This window comes from Perissodus microlepis, chromosome 1 (assembly GCF_051167445.1).
Source record: "Perissodus microlepis isolate ML-2025 ecotype Zambia chromosome 1, ASM5116744v1, whole genome shotgun sequence".
NCBI lineage: Eukaryota > Metazoa > Chordata > Actinopteri > Cichliformes > Cichlidae > Perissodus > Perissodus microlepis.
Window position 1 is genome coordinate 27260665 of NC_140461.1, and position 19908 is coordinate 27280572.

Here is a 19908-nt window from a genome sequence, read left to right on the forward strand (position 1 = left end):
CCAGGGGAAAGGAGTCAGGTCCCCAAACCAGTCATGGTTCTGCTGCGTCAGTGGGTCGTCTGTTGGAGAAGGATGGCATCCTCTATCGCCGTATTTTGCGTCCGGGCGGAGGTGAGGAAGCCCTTCAACTTGTTCTTCCAGAGGTTCTGAAGCCTGAAACCTTGAGGCAGCTAGATCAGGACCATGGGCACCAAGGTATTAAGCGTACCACGGAATTGGTCAGGCAGCGTTGCTATTGGCCCGGGATGTCCTCTGACATCAAGCAATGGGTCCAGCGTTGTGAACGCTGTCAGGTCGGAAAAGACTCAGAGTTGGGATCTCATAGTTATATGGGTCACCTGTTGGCGTCTAGGCCAAATGAAATCCTGGCCATAGACTTCACGGTGTTGGAACCTTCCCATAGTGGAGTTGAAAACATCTTGGTTATGACTGACGTTTTTAGCAAATACACGGTTGCAGTCCCTACCCGGGACCAGCGGGCCTCTACTGTGGCCCAGGCCTTGTTAACTGAGTGGTTTTTTAAGTTTGGCGTTCCTAGCCGCCTCCACTCTGACCAGGGTAGAAACTTTGAGAGTTTGGTGATGCAACAGCTATGCGAGTTGTATCGGGTAGCCAAGTCTTGTACAACCCCTTACCATCCAGCGGGTAATGGGCAGTGCGAACGCTTTAACCGAACCCTCCACAACCTCCTACAGACTCTGCCATCATCTCGGAAACGCGACTGGGCTGCGTGCTTACCACACGTGCTCTTTTGCTATAATAGCACACCCCATCAGGGCACTGGAGAGTCACCGTTTTTCCTGATGTTCGGCAGGGATCCTAGGCTGCCTATTGATTTCCTTCTAGGCCGGGTTCAGGACCCAGTTCAGGACTGGGTGGCCGAGCATCCAGCCAGGTTAATGGTGGCTTTTGAGGGAGCTCGGACACGGTTGTCACTGGCCGCTGACCGTCGCAAGGAGCGGCATGATCAGAGAGTCGACCCTGTGCCTTTAAAGGTCGGTCAGCTGGTGTATCTTTGAGATCACAGCGCCCGGGGCCGGCACAAGATCCAGGACCTATGGAGCTCTGTGGTCTATCAGGTGTTGAGGGCACCTCAAGGGAACGGGGCTGTTTATACCATTGCCCCCGTGGGAGACTTGGAGAAGGTTCGACATGTCCATCGCGACATGTTGAAGGCACAGGTTAGCCCAGGGCCTCCTGCACCTGGTCCACAGGCTCCACCCCCGCCTGTGACTGCTGACTCAGAGCGGACCTCTCTGAGTGACGATGAGTTGTGGCTCCTTGTCCCTGAGGTACCTTCACAACCTGCGGCACCCGTGGCGTCACCTTCTGATGCCTCTGGAGTTCCATCGGTGGAGCTCAGGTCTATTCCCAGCGTGCTACAAGCACCCCTAACCTATGCTCCCCCAGATTCCTCCTCAAGCTCTGTCGGACAGTCTGAGGTGAATGGGCCACAATTGCGGAGGACAGCACGTTCAACAGCTGGTCAGCACTCAAACGTCCATCACTTGCCACGTCCTGTTGAATATGCACCAGTTGCTAATGCTCAGCTTGCCGTATTCAGGCCATGGTGTTAGGTTTCTTGAGTTATTGTCGGGGCGCCAATACAAAAAGGGGGGGTAGATGTAGCCGGATAGGCTACTCGCCTTTCCTTTTCTCTCTCTCTCCCTCGCTCGCTCTACTACTCTCGCTCTCTCCTGCGCTCGCTCTCGGCTGCGCAACTAGGTTAATTGGGAACCCACCTGCATATTGATTGCAGGGTGGCGTCAGCCCGTATAAAGCTAAGCCGGTGTTTTTCTGGATCATTCCTCCCGTGCATTCGGCACAAAGCAGCAGTAAATGCTGGCACACTGCGACGGATTGATCAGCAAGCGAGTAGATCATATGACAGCCACAGGTATGCTCTCGCTTAACCTCAGATTCCCTCCAAGTATTAGAATGTGCAGTAATATAGTTTTGCGGCCTGTTGTAGCGCGGCAGTTTTCTGATTTATTCCGGCGTTGCGGAGAGGGGTGCTCGAGTTATCTCCACCAGTGAGAGTATAGCGCCTCCGGTCCTGGGGTAAGCCGTTAAAACTACTCTTATTAGCATTCACAGCTACAAGAGGCTAAGGGTACATTTATCTGTTTTAGGGTTTGATCGCTGCCTTCACCTCTCCGTGGCAACTTGCCCAGCCTTAATTGGAGAATCAAGACGCCTGCCTAGCCACTGTTGTGAGGGCTCCTCCTCGGTGGAGCCTGCTGTCTTGTCTTGTCCTGTTTTAGCTTGTCGTGAGACTGTTTTTATTAAGTAGGCGTACCTTTTCCTGGTTCGCCTGGTTTTATTCTATTTTATCCTGGACTGTTGCTTGTACCCACGCTTCTGTGGTCGGGCTGGAGCGATCCTCTGCCCGAGTGTCCTGCTGGGAACTTTAAATCGCCTCAGTTGCAGGTCTCAGCCTGTGGGGAGCCAGACCGGCTTGCGATTGAGGCTTGGACAATTACCACCAGCACGAGTTGTAGTTTGACCCGTGGGGTATAAGTCTTCCAGTGTGGTGTGTGTGTGTGTGTGTGTGTGTGTGTGTGTGTGTGTGATTTCTTTTATTAAAGTTATTAAAGTGGGTTTTAGTTTTTTATGATCTGTAGCGAGCCTGACGCTCAGTGTCCTTTTATTCTTTTAACATATTTTTCTGTGTTTTATTTCAGTGAAAGGAGGACGTGCCAGTGGCCCTGGGACCTCAGGTGGTGGGTCGTTTTCACACTTTCTTTTGTACAGCACCGGGTGGGCTGCAGTGATTTTCTTTTTGTGTGATTTTCTTTTGGGTCCACGGCTGCTGGCAAGTCCAAGTTCCATGATTGTTTTATTTTCACTTTAGGACACTGTCAACAATGACGCTACATCTTGGTTTCTAATATTTTATTTATTTTTACTATAAATAAAACTGTTTTAATATTGGAGCCAACCTGCCTCAGTGTGCATCCTTGAATCTGTGCGGCCTCTTTTTATTCCTTTTGTCTATTTTTCTTAAATATATTTCCTGGGGGTGAAATTCCCCTAGGTGGCGTTGTCATTTTATTATTTCCTTTTATCTAACTGCACCGACCACTTGGTCACATATGTTTGTTTTTAGTATCTGTGGCAGTACTATCCAATGAAAAAGATAAACCCTCTATAAATTGATAATTTGTTTTTCTCTTCAACAGGTCCAGTGATGGTGGAAGATGGTTTAATATATATATTAAAAAAAAATAGACCAAGAAAGGAATCTGTTTTCTGCATACAAAGTTTTTCTATGACATGTGCTTTAAGTTGAGGCAAATCTTTGTGTGAATAGAAAGTGTAAATAAAATAAAACTAAATATCTACGAGTTTGTGCCGTGTGTAGTGTGGCAACAAAATCCAGTCTTGGTTTGCAGTAACTATGGGTCATATGAGACATAAGCTATTAATACCTCAGAATGGCCCCTGAATGCCCTAATGTGAAGTTGTTGTTAGGAGTAACCAGGTGAATAACATTAAAGAAAAAAAAAATCGGGCGATATATATGTTTAAAAAATATAATTCGTCGGTTTTTAAATGATTACTACTTCATCAAATTCCCATGACTCCTCCCCAGTAAAGAAAAGAGGAAAAGGGAGAGAAAGTTAAGGAGGAGTAAACGGAAATGATCCAACAGGTGCTGGAGGATCCTGTAAGTCGATCGTTTGGATCCAGCAGCAGGTCTGACATATTCCTCTTGATTAAAGAAATGCTTGCATATATTTTGTGCACCGCGTTGGCGGTTTTACCCTTACTAATTTACTTTCGGAATCCTTATTTTTTGAAAGATTTACATTGCACATTTCTTTCCATTTATGTCGGTATACGCTTGAGCCGAATCAAGAAAAGGTTTTACAGTATTTTAGATCGTTTTCTAGACAAAGTGGCGGAGCATCCGCATAAGAAGTTCATAGTTTACGAGGAAAGCTCCTACACGTACAGCCAAGCCGACAGAGAAAGCAACAAAGTGGCCAGGGCTTTGTTAACGCATGCCCACCTCAAGCAGGGGGACACGGTAGCCCTCTTCTTGGGCAACGAGCCGTGGTTTGTATGGATCTGGCTCGCACTGTCCAAGCTGGGATGCACAGCTTCCTTTCTCAACGTCAACATAAGATCCAAATCCCTGCTGCACTGTTTCTCCTGCTGTGATGCCAAAGTCCTGATCGCTGGCGCTGGTAAGCTGCGTAAATACTGCAGTAAGCTGTTGGCGTTTGTTTTAATGAAATTAACTTTAAACGTGCTGCATATCTTTCGTTGTTTTTAATATCACGTGATCATATTGTCTAATTAATTTAAAAATATCTTTTTGTATTTCTGACTATTTTTTTTAATCTGGGAGGTTTGGACTGCACTAAAGTTGCATGTGTATATCTTATTAATTTCACCATCAAATAGATAGACTGTTTATTAAACACACATTTATGTAACCCTGTAATGACTGATCAGCACCTCTTTTCTTTTTACCTCCCTTTCTTTCAGACCTTCAACGAGCAACAAAGGAGGTGCTGCCCACTTTGAAGCAGCAGGGTATCCTTGTGTTTATCCTCCTTGAGCACTGCCATGTGGACGGCATCGAAAGCCTCTCTGACAAAATTCAGATGGAGTCAGACGAGCCCCTGTCCCCTCAGCTCAGGGCCAGCATTAACATCAAGAGTCCTGCGGTGTACATCTACACATCAGGAACCACAGGTAACCTCGAGGGCTTATCTGGCCCCGACTTATATACAACTATCATGCAGAGGTTGAGTAATTGAAGGAGCAGTGGGGAGAAAAGTGATGACGATTCTAATGACTGACAGGATCCCATGAAAACAGCACAACAGTCATTTAGCTTTTTTCATGAAAATGATTAACCTATCACTGTAGCCGTCGCATTGAAATGTAATTATTATGTGATTGCAATGTTCAAAATTTGGTGTTTAATCTGGATTCATGTTGTGTTGTCGCCACCTACTGGTGGGCCTGAGTGTGGCGCTTCAACGACCCCAACAGTGCTGAGCCTTTGACGCCTAATCATTTGCTCACAATGAAAGAGTCTGTGCCACTTCCGCCTCCTGGTAGATTTGTAAGAAAAGATTTGTACGCCAGGAAGAGGTGGCAGAGGGTGCAATATTTAACAGAGTTGTTCTGGAGCAGGTGGCGCAAGGAATACCTAACCAGCATTAGTTTAAGACAACGATGGCATACTCCTAAACAAAATGTACAGGTTGGAGATGTAGTGATTTTAAAGGAGGACAATATTCCAAGAAATGAGTGGAAATTGGCAAGGGTGGTTGAAGCCAATGAAGATGATGATGGTTTAGTGCGGAAGGTTAAGATCCAAATAGGGCAAAAGGATCTGGGAAAGAAAGGTGAACGTTTGAAACAAGTCTCTTTTCTTGAGAGACCAGTTCAGAAACTAGTGGTACTAGTTAAAGGGTCTAAACTACAGTGAAGTAGTACAAGGATTAAGAACACAAACATAATATGTGATCTATAAGTTTATTTAAGAAGTGTTTTTTTTGTAACATAAGTTGATGTTTGATTGTCAATTTATTAAAAATTACAGGATTTAATTTTGTTTAACACATGTAAATAGAAATCCTTTGTAATGTTGGTGGCAGTGTAGCCGTCGCATTGAAATGTAATTATTATGTGATTGCAATGTTCAAAATTTGGTGTTTAATCTGGATTCAAGTTGTGTTGTCGCCACCTACTGGTGGGCCTGAGTGTGGCGCTTTGTGGTGCGCATGCTTTGGGGTGATGCTCAATTAAGCGCACATGTCACCAGAGACTGAAGGCTCGAGCCAGAAAGAGAATGCTGGCTTGTGTAAAAGGTGGAAATATAGAAGATATGGACTACAATTGCTCATGAATGTTCAGTAGAAAGGCGCACACGGTATGTTGGTGCATTTACTTTGTGTGTATGTTTTCTTTGAGTTGTAATTTTTGTTCTGCTGATGTAATATCCGTATTTTCATTGATCATTTCACCATAGTTTTTCACGGTGTTTGCTGGTGAAAAGAAGATTAAAATACTGGCTGAACATCAGTTGGAGCATAGCCCTTTATTCTACTTCGAACATGAAAAACCTTCAGGAGCAGTTACAATCACCATAAAAAGTTACCCCCCCTCATTATTTCATCATTTGGTTTGGTCCAGGTGCACGCGCTCCTAACTGACGCAGAGCTCCAGAGCGGGATGTAGGGTGGATCCGTTAAGAGGGATGTCTGGGATTTTAAAAAGAAAAGAGAGACAGCAGGAAATTAAACTCAAAGCGACGCTCACATGAAAGAAACTGTCTGACTTTCCTTGTTTTAGTTAGCTTACTTCATTTATAAGAGTAAATAATATGTTTGAGTTATTTTAGCCAACATGTAAGGATACAACCAGACTCCTTGTACATAGGTATAGGCAGTGTTGGGAAGGTTACTTTTGAAATGTATTCCACTACAGATTACAGAATACAAATACCAAAATGTATTTTGTAATGTATTCCGTTACGTTACTCAATGAGAGTAACGTATTCTGAATACTTTGGATTACTTAATATATTATCACACTTTTTTACAACTAATGAATGTCCTGTTCCTGTGTGATTCATTACTATTACTGAAGGCTACTCGCAGGCTACTCAATAGCAACTAGATTTTTAAATCTTGATATAAAATGAGTAACAGTAGGGTGGACATTAGGTAAGGCTGCACTTTTTGCAGCGATCTCGTATAGAAAACTATTCCGCGCGTATATAAAATAGGTCCGCGGCTCCGAACCATAGTAAAGGGACCTCTGGCTAACACGTCGGTTTCCGAGTCGGGCTCGTAGCCGAAAACTAGCTTTACTTTGTTGTCTTGGTCAGCTTTGCTGGCGAGAGACAGAGAGGCGTTGAAAGGCTGCTCCAGCGGAACTTATTGTTTCGGAGGAAAACAGGAACACAGTGTACACTCCAGTCTTAATAGCTTGTTTACAACTGGGCTCGTCAGACACTCTTTTTTGGCTGCAGTGGTTATTATTATATTTACATGCTTCCAGCTGCCGTTTCTGCTCGATGACAACTCGTACTTTTCCACTGGCCTTTTTCTCCCTCCCTCGCTCATAGATACATAATGTGTATGGCAGTCCATTCTCCCTGCAGCACGGACTACACTGCCCATGAGGCTACATTCTTTAGGGCTATGCCTATAACACTCTGCTATTGCCTTCATATTAAATCATTTTAAAAAAATATTTCTTCACGTCATTATGAGACTCGAGATTGAGACACGGGCATTTGAGCCTCTTAATGCGTGTTTTGTTTGGTTTTTACCAGTGTGGAATTACAAAAAATAGAGAAACATATGAAACAGGAAAAGACCTCCGCGTAATCCCTTTATTTCAACAAAGTAACTGTATTCTAAATACCACCCTTTTAAACGGTAACTGTAACGGAATACAGTTACTCATATTTTGTATTTTAAATACGTAACAGCGGTACATGTATTCCGTTACTCCCCAACACTGTGTATACGGTATAGATAAGAAGTGAAATTCATGTATATCCAAAAAGGTAACATATATTTTATTTGTATTGGGTGTAAGGCAGCGGTCCCCAACCCCCGGGCCTCGGACCGGTACCGGTCCGTGAGTCGTTTGGTACCGGCCGCGAGAGTTGAGGCTCAGGTGTGAAATGTATGGTTCTCAGGGTTTTTATCGGTTTTCAGCGTTATTTTGTTATCGTTTTTATCGTTAACTCGGTTTTCCTGGGTCTTTTCACGTGTGTTATGAATAAATCTTCTTTTTTTCAGTACCGGTACTAGTTTTATTTTGTTGTATTTATCCGCGACAACTTAAAGGCCGGTCCGTGAAAATATTGTCGGGCATAAACCCGTCCGTGGCACAAAAAAGGTTGGGGACCGCTGGTGTAAGGTACCAGTTAGTGTAAAAAAACAAAAACCCAAACTAAATAAAAATAAATTAATGAAATAATCCTATAATGAAAAATATTAAAAATAAAAAATCTATTTATCTAAGCAGAATATTGACCCATGTCTGCACAGTGTTATAGTTTAGGAGTTTTCACAGTTCACAGTATTAAATTGGTGGGACACCTGAGAATGAGGACTAACTGCTACATCTGTTTTTACAGGGCTTCCAAAAGCAGCTGTGCTTAAACACGAGAGGGTTTGGAAGGGAAGTTTTCTCCTGACTTTTGTTGGTGTGCGCTCAGATGATGTCATCTACATAAATCTCCCTCTGTATCACAGTGCTGCTTTTCTTATGGGACTTTGTGGAGCTATAGAAAGAGGTAATACATGAAACATTACCTAAAAATAAAACCACAAATCAAGATTTCACCTGGATTTATTGCAGGTTAAACCAACATATACATGACCCCAACTACACCCGTTTCTATAGTTTGTACTTTGAAGTCCTAAAGTTCACCTTGCAGAGTTTACAACACTGAACTCTTAGCATGAAGCGGCATATTTGCTGAACTCTGTATCTTTCCATTTTTAGGCACCACTGTTGTTTTGAGAAGCAAGTTCTCTGCCTCCAACTTTTGGAATGACTGTAGAAAGTACAATGTGACTGTCATCCAGTACATAGGCGAGGTTATGCGCTACCTCTGCAACACACCGAAGGTAAACACAAGTTTAAGGTCATAATTTACTAATGACAATATTGGGATATGCATTAGAAGCTCAAACTGTTTTAATGATTTCTACCAACCTGCTTCAGTCAGGAGCATTGTTTCTTATGGTCATTGTTTATGTTCGCACCTCTCCTTTGGCCTTCTTTTAGAGAGACAATGACAAGGATCATAAGGTCCGACTGGCCGTAGGGAACGGAATAAGGGAAGACACCTGGGTTGAGTTCCTGGAGCGATTTGGGAACATTTGTATCCGTGAATGCTACGGAGCAACTGAAGGGAATGTTGGCTTTATCAACTATGGTGGGAAAGTTGGAGCTGTTGGCAGAGAACATTTTCTCTACAAAGTAAGATGTAATAATAATAATAATACATTATATTTATAGGCACCTTTAAGACCCTCAAGGTCACAAAAAAGTAGCAACAATACAATATAATAAAATATTGCAAAATAAACTTTAAACATAAGGTAAATGAGGAAAAACATGCAAGTATGAAAGTATGAAAGGTAAGCAAGGTAAAAATAGACTAAGACGGAATCAAGGGTATGCAATTCTGAATAGATGGGTTTTGAGAAGTGATTTCTAATTAATGAGAGCGTTTGTAGTCCAGAAGTGCATTCCAAAGTCTCGGGGCAGAATAACTAAAGACTCTGAGTCCCATGGTAGTCAGGCGAGCAGGTGGAAGAGACCGAAGGGAAGCTGAAGAAGAGCGGAGTGTACGAGGGGATGAGTATGTATGGAAAGATCGGATAAATGTGGAGGAGCAAGGTTGTGAAGCTGGGTAGATACAGCCATGTGAAAAAGAAAAGCACACCCTCTTTCAATTCTAAAGTTACATAATTATAAAACTATAACATTAGTCCACCTTTCTTTATAATGTCACTTCAGGTTGCTTCAGTTGTCAGACAGATGGTCTCACATTTGACTCTAGAATACTTTGGTATACAGAGGTCATGGTCAACTTAATGACTGCAAGATGATCAGGTCCTTTGGCTGCAAAACTAGTCCAGACCATCTCCTCTTCACCATCCTGCTTCACAGTTTTTATGCTGTGCTTGCTTTTCACAAAATATGCCACTGTGTACAGTCCATTTTCCCAAAGGTCTTGTGGTTTGTTCAGATGAATTTTGCAAACCTAAGCCATGCTTAGAAGAACCATGGCTTAAGTCATAGCTTTTTTAGAGAAACGTTTTGTCACTCAAGTAACTTCAGTCTCAGCTGAATGCAACAACCTTATAAAGAGTACATTTGCATAATGGCTGAAACTAGTGCCACTGGTGGACAATTGACTGTGAGGTCAGTGAGCCTTTTTTCAGAGGTTAACTGGACCTCTGTATATGGAGATGTGGCATGATTTATATGACTAACTGCTTATTCTCTTCAATGTATCTGTAAACTGTTTCAGATGGCATGCAAATATGCCCTCATAAGGTTTGACACAGAAAAAGAGGAGCCAGTCAGAGACTCCAGAGGATTTTGTGTTGAAGTCCCAAGAGGTGAGCCTGTTTCCTAAAGTGCCGTCTTGCCTTTTAAGCTGCTATTTAAACGTATGCTGTTACTTTTACTTGCAGGAGAAACTGGTCTGCTTGTGGCAAAGATTGGAAAAAGAACACCCTTCAGTGGCTATGCCAAGGACAAGCAGCAGACAGACAAAAAGAAGCTAAGAGATGTGTTCGAGAAGGGCGACATGTACTTTAACAGTGGCGACCTTCTAAAGATTGACGACGAGGGATTCATCTTCTTCCAAGACCGCATTGGAGACACTTTCAGGTCTGTGAAACATAATAAATGAATTTGACAATCTGGGTGAAAGGTCAGGACAAGGAGTACCAGAGAGTGTTTTTTGTCTTAAAAGCACAACTTAGTGTGACCCCCAAAAAGTTGATTCTGTTAATCTGGACGTAGCGTTTTCAGTGGGAGAAACGTTATGTCACTCATCCAAGTGACTGCACTCAAACCAGCGTTCCTCCCCGTCCAGGATGTGTACATCGTCATCATTGAAAGAGTGTCCACTGCCCTGTAAATGAATAAATCCTGGCAATCCTCCTGGCACTTTACAGCATACACTATATTACTCTGTTTGTGTTGGGGAACCCGATCCTTGGGGTGGACCAATTTTTGGTGCAAAGTGTTTTGGGGTTTAAAAGCCACAGAGACTCAGTGTTTAGAAAAAATGCGTCTCTACTGATCCAATACTCCTGACACATACGGGATCACTACGGTCCTTCTGTCCTGGAACAGCTGGATGAATGTTTAACAGATTGCTTACAAACCCTTTAACCCAGGCTGGGGTTATAGTTGTAAAATAAGGCCAGAAAGTTTACTTCTTCACTTGAAATAGAATTTAAGCTATGGAAAAAACAGTAAAACCCTCAAGTTTAGGATATATCATATATAATTTCAGAATTACGGACACTGTGGTGAGTCTAATCTAATTGCTTTCAGTATTTTATTCTTTATAGTTAAACCTAAACATCTTTGATGAACTATTATCTCAGTGTTTTAGGGAAGTTTGTTACTTTTGTGTGTCCCTGCTGAAAAAAGATACACTGCAGCTGAGTTCTGCAAATACTCTGTATTATATCTGTTACAGGTGGAAAGGAGAAAATGTGGCAACCACGGAGGTGGCTGACCACCTGCTCGCAGTTGACTTTGTTGAAGAGGCTAATGTCTATGGTGTGAAGGTGCCAGGTAATAATGACACTAAAAGCAAGATTATTGTGATGTATGTCTCATAAATATTACAAACATCTTTTTTCCAGAATTCTAAGAAAAAAAAACTCAGAATTCAGAAGTTTTTTCTTGGAATTCTGAGATTAATCGCATATTTCTGACATACTGAGGAAAAACTCTGAATGTTTGGATTAATGTCAGGATTCTGAGGGTATTTTTTCTTCTTTTTACTTTGACCTTCACTGAATAGGACATGAGGGAAGAATTGGAATGGCAGCACTGAAACTGAAAGAAAATATGGACTTTGATGGCAAAGCTTTATATCAGCATGTCAAAAACTACTTGCCCAGCTACGCAAGACCACGCTTCGTTCGCATACAGGTAAATAAAGTTCAAAGAATGATCACATTAAGATATATCTGCATATATTTTAGCAATAATCCAGTAACCATTTTATTTTTCTCTGGCAGGATGCATTGGTAGTGACGAGCACTTTTAAGCAGATGAAGGTGAAGCTGGCAGAGGAAGGTTTTAACCCTGCTCTCATCAAGGATCCTCTGTTTTACCTGGAAGACAATAAGGGCTACATACCCATGACTCAGGAGTTATTCAACTGCATTGCAGAAGGAAGACTCAGGCTTTAAACGAGTTCAGCGCTGATTTTTTTATTGTCAGTCTCAAAAAGATTAGTGTTTACATTAATCTTTACATTGTGGATATGCAAACATACAATGGCATGCATTTAATTTTTTTTATATTTCAACTCATTTTAGTCTGAAATACTTTGTTTTTTAATGATTTTTATATGAATAAATCCCATATCGCTGACACTGTTATTTGGTGACTGTGTTGGTTGACTGTGTGCTGAAGCAAACTGCTTATCAATCAATAGGTGAATTATTGTGTGGATGTGAGGTACACTTTGTGCTGGTTTTTGGCTCATCAGAGGAGTTTAGGAGCAGTGGAAGTTTCCAGTGGTGTAGGAGGGGGGGCTGTGTTTGTTACAGCAGAGGAAGACATACAGTTCACTCTTCTGCAGGTGGAGGATAAGTGCTTTTGAGCTGCTGGAGAAACCTTCAGAGGGCAGCAGAGCTGGTGCTGACCACACTGCACCCACTGGTTACAGAAGCTGGGAACGCTGTAGAACTTTGTCAGCTTTTTCAGGACCTGTTTTCCCAGATCATTTGAAGGCATCTCCTCAATATTTATTGTCGTACCAGATCCTGTTGTTGAAGGCACAGGAAGGCCACCAGCAGCATCTTCGACTATAGGCCTCGTTTCAAAATCATAGCCACACAGGGGCCTGATATAAGTGTAAGGCAGGGGCTCGCTGTTGCAGCTAAGAGATCGCATTGGTCTTCTAGACCGATTCCAAGCTTTGTCAATCCACAACTCCACTTGAGCTTTTTCCAGCCTGGCAACAGCATCCTCTTTCTCATCAGACCCGGTGTCTAAGACCGGGTCTTGGTATTCTTCATCACCTATTACATCATCTTCCCCTGATTGTGACTGGTCTGCATAATTCAAAGCCTGTGTCTCAGCCAGGAGAGTGGAAGCTGTTTTACAGATAATGCCCCAGTCCCTGAGGATGTCATCGGCAGTAGTGTACTGTGAGGTCACCGTAAACCGGATGATGCGTTTGGTATAAATATCCGCAGGAATGAGGTACATGGTGCCTGACCGGGTCAGTCTCCTCAGCAGCTCCTGGGTCAAAGCGTTCCCTCCCAACAAAAAGAAGATACAATAAAATGTTCATAAGTCTTTGTGTAAAGCCACAAAACCCTTACTAACACATCTGTGTTTACCCTTTTCCTAATATTTTTGCCATTTCACCTGGGAACTAGCTGACCACATTCAGGTATATAACAAACCACCATTGAACAAGGCGTAATAGAGACTTCTTAGCACATGTCAGTAATGATTTTCTGGTAAAAACTATAAGGTCAACATATTTATAGTTTACTGCACAATTCAGGTACAAGGACAAGTTGCATACTTTCAGGCAGAAGACCACCAGGCCGAGGTGCCTCTTGGCAGGAACCTCAAAATCTGTGTTGCTCCTAATATGAGAATCCAAGAGTTTTGCCATCTCAATCCCCTAAAAAAAAAAACCCAAAGCAAACAAACAAAAAAAACTTCACATTAAATACACTTTCTATAATGGAAGTCTAATATTGATATCTATTTTAGAAGAATGCCACTTACATGTCTGATATGAGCCTGGAGGTTTTTCAATCCAAAGGAGCGCAGAACAAACCAGAGCTTCAGAGCACGGAAGCGTCGACTGAGAGGTATTTGCCAGTGCTGAACCAAAGAAAAAAAGTAGTGTAATCGCTTCAGATGAGACTGTAACATTTTGAACTGGTGAATAAGTGATGATGACGAACCATAAAGTCGGTGGCTGCCTGTGAGTTTTCATGTCTGAGGTAAACAGGATCAACACTGAAGGTCTGCTGGAGCTTGTATTTATCTTTTACCCTGAGATCAACAGTTAATTAAATCACCAGCTTAAAAGCATTCTTCTGTTTACATTTGCACTTTGTCAGATGTAATTTTGCAGATATTATAGAGACAGAGTTGAGGTATGGCTTAAATGTCTCTACTCACCAGAATGCTGTGCAGTCAAAATGGACCATCATCCACTTAGAAGGGTTGAAAACAAAAGAGTGCGCAAATTCAATGCCCTTCATTGACCAGCGGAGCTCCGGACAAAAGTAGGCAGAGCCAGCATACGCGGCATCAACATGGAGCCAGAGTCCCTCTTCCTCACCTGCAAAAAGATTTCAATTTCACTTCTAACTTCATCTTATGTATGCAAAGAAAAAAAAAAGTCTGCCTCTGCAGTATGATTTGGAAGTAAAATTAAAAGACACACAGACTGGTCCCAGTTCCGATAGCTTATCGAAGGCACACGCTCCAGTAGTTCCCAGAGTTGAACACAGCTGAAAATGACAGAATGGGTCAGATGAGATCCAACATGCAACACGCGTTTGTTGTGTACTTTTGAAGCTAAAAATCACAGTTTCCTCATGATATGAGATGATATACAAGTGTCTCGATTAATGATGTACAACGTTTTGCTACTTATTTTCATATTTTTTTCCAAGTTTAAAAATAAATTATTTGGACAATTTTTCAGTTTTAAAAGAAATGAAGCTGAACTTCAACTTCCAGACATTTGATTTTCTTTAAATGCACCATCAAAAAAATAGATCGTAAAACAGTTTCTGCATGCATCTGTGTTTGCCATGCAGCAGAAAATCAAATAAAGGCACTGATTGGCTGATGCTACAGTCTGCCGATTCTGACTTTTATATACTGCAGCGTTAGTATATACTTTTAAAAATGTGATGGGTATTGTAGCACATGTTAGGTATTCGGTGTAAGCTACTAGATTCAAAACAATATGGGGATTCTTAAATTCTCTGCAGAAATGTCCCATTGAGGTTTCAAACACACATACCAGGAAGGGGACAAGTCCTCTTGCCCTGTCTTCTTGTATGGCTTGTTTCAAAGTGTCTCCTCTCAGAGACAACTCGTCATCGGTGGGCAGAAACCTGATCTTCACCAGTGAGATCAGTCCTGCCTTTTCAACTGACGAATGAGCCTATAAAAGCAACATCTGATCAGCTTTACGGTTCAGTTTATCAGGCTGATAGGAAGCTCCTGTGCAGCTTACCTGATCTGAAGCGTAGGCCACTAGTCTTGAGTTTATGACCGAGTTGTCCACGTCCTGGTCAAGCTCGGCCCGCAGCTGCAGGATTTTGTCTTTCCTGGCTGCCAGCAGAGCAACCAGTGTGCTCTCACTGACTGTACTCTGACGAGAGAGCCAAGTAGGTCAGAAACACAATGAGGCCCCGAAAGACTGTAAACTTCGTGGCTTTAGAGCAAACAGATTAGGATGTTGCACACCTGCAGGATGCCTCCACCTCTGCTGTCAGGATGGTAGTGAAGAAAGAAAGAGGGGAGCTCTAGTGCTTTACACAGCCAGTCCATCACATTCATTTCCAGCTCTGTGCATGCTGGGCTTGAGGCCTGAAAAAACAAGCAAATAAGACATCACTGAAGCAGATGGTAGCATGTGATTGATTATCTTTTTGGTCATTGCGTACCCAAGTGAACCCAACACAGTTGATTGCATCTGCCAGCATATCCCCGAGCATAGAGGGCCATGAAGTCAGACTGGGATAGTAAGCGTGCATGTGAGGGCTCTGCCAGTGAACCACCTGGGCAGAGAGATAGGAAAACACTCGCTTGCCATAAATGTATTTCATGATCATTTCAGTGAACTGAGCAAGCAAGGTGAATTCAAATTGGGTTTTGCTGTGACACTTACCCCTGGCATGATGACCTTCTCAATGTCATTGAAGATATTCTCCCAGTCCTCCGGCTCCGTAGGTGCAGCCTCAGGAAGAAGCTGCCTCATGTAGCCAGGTTTCACATCAGGAATGACCCTCCTCTCCCTGATGGAGCCCAGGTACTTTGTGATGTAGTCCACCATCTCCTTACCTGATCAGTAAGAGATCACGGCAAGTTATTCATATTCATTTTCTTTATTATGTGCTTGTTGGCATTTGAAGTTAAATATCAACATCATCCAAAATGAGTCCATGATTACCTCTGCGATTGTATTCCTCAGCTTGCATTTTCGGAGATGAGACCTCTTCGAGTTACTTTGTCGTGTGTAACAGGTGACTGCAGTGAGGCTTTGTGTATTTGGGAGCAGAGATTACACCACTATATAGATCCTGTTGTGAAGAACACGCCCCAAATTGGTGACGCATTTGAACCACAAGGCAAATGTCTTTCATGTATTTTTTCCATCACTGGCTTCACATTTGCACTAAATATTTACTTTCCTCTTGCAGCCGGGGATTGAATTTTTTTCATATCCACGTGACATGATACAGGATTAGAACAATATAATCAATAGTGTAATAGGTTATATAAAAGTTATGAAGCATTCTTTTTCACCATTACACCTGAATCCCTCTGTAATGCAGAAAAAATAATTTATGTGTCAAATCAGATTATACAGAGATCGTTATATTTTCAAACTGGTGTTCAGGCCCCCTCACAAGGTTTCTGCCTTTTTTGTTGTGCGTGTGTGTGTGTGTAAATTATATATTTGGTGACATCTCTCTGACCCTTAATCTTTAGGGAAACACAGTTTGATACAATTAACCTTCAGTCTCATTTCCTCCCCTCTTCTCACTCCAACAGGTTATGAATGATGATGGATCATGATGAGCGATATTTTCAATGTATGATGACTCTTCACAAAGTAATAGGTAAAAAAAATAAACAAACAATAAACGTAAACACAGTAAAAGGTACTGGGATGATGAGGGAAAACCATTTATGTCATTAGCTTATTGCAGCCTTTTAAACCCTGACAAAAGCCTGAGCAGCACCTGGACTGTTCGCACACTGCACTGTTTACTATGCATTGTGCTCAGCATGTGATAGCTCTCATGTGGTGCTCTGGGGAAACCAGTCGCTGGATGACAATCGAGCCACAATTCAAACCTACAAAGCACGCATTATTGGTAAGTCACCGAGAGAGAGCAAGCTCACTGAAATTAATAAAGCAACGGAACATGTTTATCTAAGACATATGTAAACATATGTAAACATATCTAATCAATCAATGAATTCATGAATCAAAAATGAATAACTGGCAAGCAACAACGGAAGATTTATTTTTTTTACTCTTTCATTTATTTTAATTCATTTGTAGTTATTTTTTGTAACACACTGTGCACACTTGTACTTGATTAAACTTTACCATTAACCATTTACTGCTCTCTAATAATAGTATAATTCTTTCACTTAAAATGTCATTAGTTTTGTCACATAAGATGAAAAGAACCACACAAAGTTAAAGAAATCCATAAATGCACTTGCATGAGTGTTTATTCTATCATTTCCTTCATTAAAGCTGCGAACAAGCAACTTCGCATTGAAGCTTCTAATCAAATGTGCCTGGTTTGAGAGCAAGAAAAGGCTTCATCACTGAACTTCTCCACATTCCCAGCGTGGTTCCAGAGATACACACAGGCTGTTCTTTGCTGCAGGTACTGTGACACACTTTTAGTGGCAAAGGTGAGGTGGATCTTCCTAATTCTTACATACAACTGTCTGCTTGTGAATGCAAGTATCTAATGAGCCAGTCACACAGCAACAACTTCATTTGACATGAGCATGACAGCATCTAATGGGAAAGGAAAGTGATTTAAATGACTGTGTGAGGGTTGACAGAGAAATGGTATGAAAGAGGAAAATATCCAGTGAGCAGCACTTCTCTGGGAAAAATTTCTTCACATCAAACACTTGAAGCAGATGGACTACAGCAGCAGAAGACCACACTGATACCCACTCCTGTCAGCTAAGAACAGGAAATTGAGGCTACAGTTTGTACCAGATCACCAAAACTAGACAGCAGAAAATATGAAAAGTGTTGCCTGGTCTGATGAGTAGATTTCTCCTGCCACATTCAGATGGTAGAGTCAGAACTGGGTGTAAACAACATGAAATCATGGCTCCTTGTGCACAACACGGAGCCTTTGGGGTCACATTTAAGTAGGTACTAGGAGGTACGCAGTGTTGGGAAGGTTACTTTTGAAATGTATTCCACTACAGATTACAGAATACATGCCCCAAAATGTATTTTGTAACGTATTCCGTTACGTTACTCAATGAGAGTAACGTATTCTGAATACTTTGGATTACTTAATATATTATCATGCTTTTTTACAACTAATGAATGTCCTGTTCCTGTGTGATTCATTACTATTACTGAAGGCTACTCGCAGGCTACTCAATAGCAACTAGATTTTTAAATCTTGATATAAAATGAGTAACAGTAGGGTGGACATTAGGTAAGGCTGCACTTTTTAGCGATCTCGTATAGAAAACTATTCCGCGTGTATATAAAACAGGTCCGCGGCTCCGAACCGTAATAAAGGGACCTCTGGCTAACACGTCGGTTTCCGTGTTGGGCTCGTAGCCGAAAACTAGCTTTACTTTGTTATCTGGCTCAGCTTTGCTTGCGAGAGACAGAGAGGCGTTGAAAGGCTGCTCCAGCGGAACTTATTGTTTCGGAGGAAAACAGGAACACAGTGTACACTCGAGTCTTAATAGCTTACTTAGAGCTGGGCTCGTCAGGCACTCTTTTTTGGCTGCAGTGGTTATTATTATATTTACATGTAACGGAATACAGTTACTCATATTTTGTATTTTAAATACGTAATGGCGGTACATGTATTCCGTTACTCCCCAACACTGTAGGTACGTACCTTTTCCAGTCTGCAGGGTTAATTTTGAGAATGGGTCTAGTTTACCAAAATCTTTTCCTGAGCCTAACCAATCTGAGAGTGACACAGGACATGAAACATGGTCTCTGGACTGGCTGCCTTGTGATCTACGTCACTGCAACACTATCTGCCTAATCTTTAAGTAACTGTTTATTAAAACATACATTTTTAAAAACGATCCATATAGTGTTACTAGATGAATTACAGTGTTTCTTAACCTCAGTTGCGAAGAAATGTTCATGGACAGTTTATAAGCCATTTATTAACAATTTCGTAAGTATCGTTTATTACTGTTAAAATGGTTAAAGAGTTTATGTAGATATATTTACATCTGACATCTGGTCTCCAAACTGTCACATAGGTTAACGATTCCTCTAAACTAGCCAAACTGGTTATTTAAATTTGATCAAGAACAAAGAGTTTTGATTTTATGTAGGAAAACTGGTAGCATGCAATGACTAATGGCAGGAGTGGGTGTGTTACTATACACAGAAATAAGTGTTATGTGATATGGAGCATAGCACACTGTGACTATTGTGCTCCTTGTGTGCTTTTAAATTTGAGAGGCTGAGCCTGATGAAAGCGGGTTTAAGCATTATTGTGCAATGAAGCCTGATAGCTGCCTTGTGACATCAAAGTGAGAGTGCTTCTTATTTGGTCTGATTCTGCTGCTTTTATTCAAATAAGCTGAAAATAGCTGTGCAACATAAGCCCGTCACAAAGAAAACTTTGAGCTTGATAATGCAAACCAAAAAAAGCAAAACAACAGCATGAAGAGCAGAGAGGAAAAACTAATGACTAATGATGAGACTGGCTGTGAATGAAGGTTAAAAAAAAATTGGAAAAGCAACTAAGTGTCAGTTTAAACGTGTTCCCCTTGCATAGCAGGAATGTTGGAGGTAGAAAATAATGAACCAAATAAAAAATGTAATGCAGAAAGTCACTTATCTAATAACAGCTTTGCTTTTTTATTGTTTTGTTTCACTTTTTAAAAATCACTTTAATGTAAAACTCACAGCTTAACAGGTGATTTATTAAATCATGGTATGAATGTGACAAAAGCAGCACTTATCCGTTCCATTTGAACCATTGTGTGTACAACAGATCAGACTGGTTTAACTGCAGACCAGCCTGGCATGGCTGTAAGCTACTGTTAATAGGGCAGTCCTAAGAAAATACAAGTACGCTCTGCTTTCAAAAAGAAAGATTCATTTTCAGTTTCAAAACTGACCATTACTACAGTACAGTACAATACATGATATACAATGTCCTTGATGTAAAAGGGAATTAC

The 19908-nt window shown here is 41.7% G+C and overlaps 2 protein-coding genes across 2 annotated transcripts; one reads left to right on the top strand and one right to left on the bottom strand.

Moving 5' to 3' along the window:
* Positions 1 to 3664: 3664 nt before the first annotated feature.
* On the top strand, positions 3665 to 11966 carry LOC146393975 (long-chain fatty acid transport protein 2-like). Its single transcript, XM_084929577.1, has 10 exons — positions 3665 to 4193; positions 4498 to 4707; positions 8123 to 8281; positions 8494 to 8618; positions 8779 to 8973; positions 10034 to 10124; positions 10200 to 10398; positions 11222 to 11319; positions 11552 to 11682; positions 11772 to 11966. Exons 1-10 carry the CDS (start codon positions 3728 to 3730, stop codon positions 11943 to 11945), a joined length of 1848 nt encoding a protein of 615 aa, XP_084785703.1. The 5' UTR covers positions 3665 to 3727; the 3' UTR covers positions 11946 to 11966.
* A 270-nt stretch (positions 11967 to 12236) lies between these two features.
* Positions 12237 to 17719, bottom strand: hdc (histidine decarboxylase). The gene is given in 13 exon segments (XM_084929691.1): positions 12237 to 12309; positions 12312 to 13027; positions 13299 to 13399; positions 13507 to 13605; positions 13689 to 13779; positions 13909 to 14071; positions 14177 to 14243; positions 14765 to 14908; positions 14981 to 15118; positions 15214 to 15336; positions 15414 to 15527; positions 15638 to 15810; positions 15920 to 17719. Coding segments are annotated over 13 exon segments (2013 nt in total). The 5' UTR covers positions 15948 to 17719; the 3' UTR covers positions 12237 to 12253.
* Positions 17720 to 19908: the final 2189 nt, after the last annotated feature.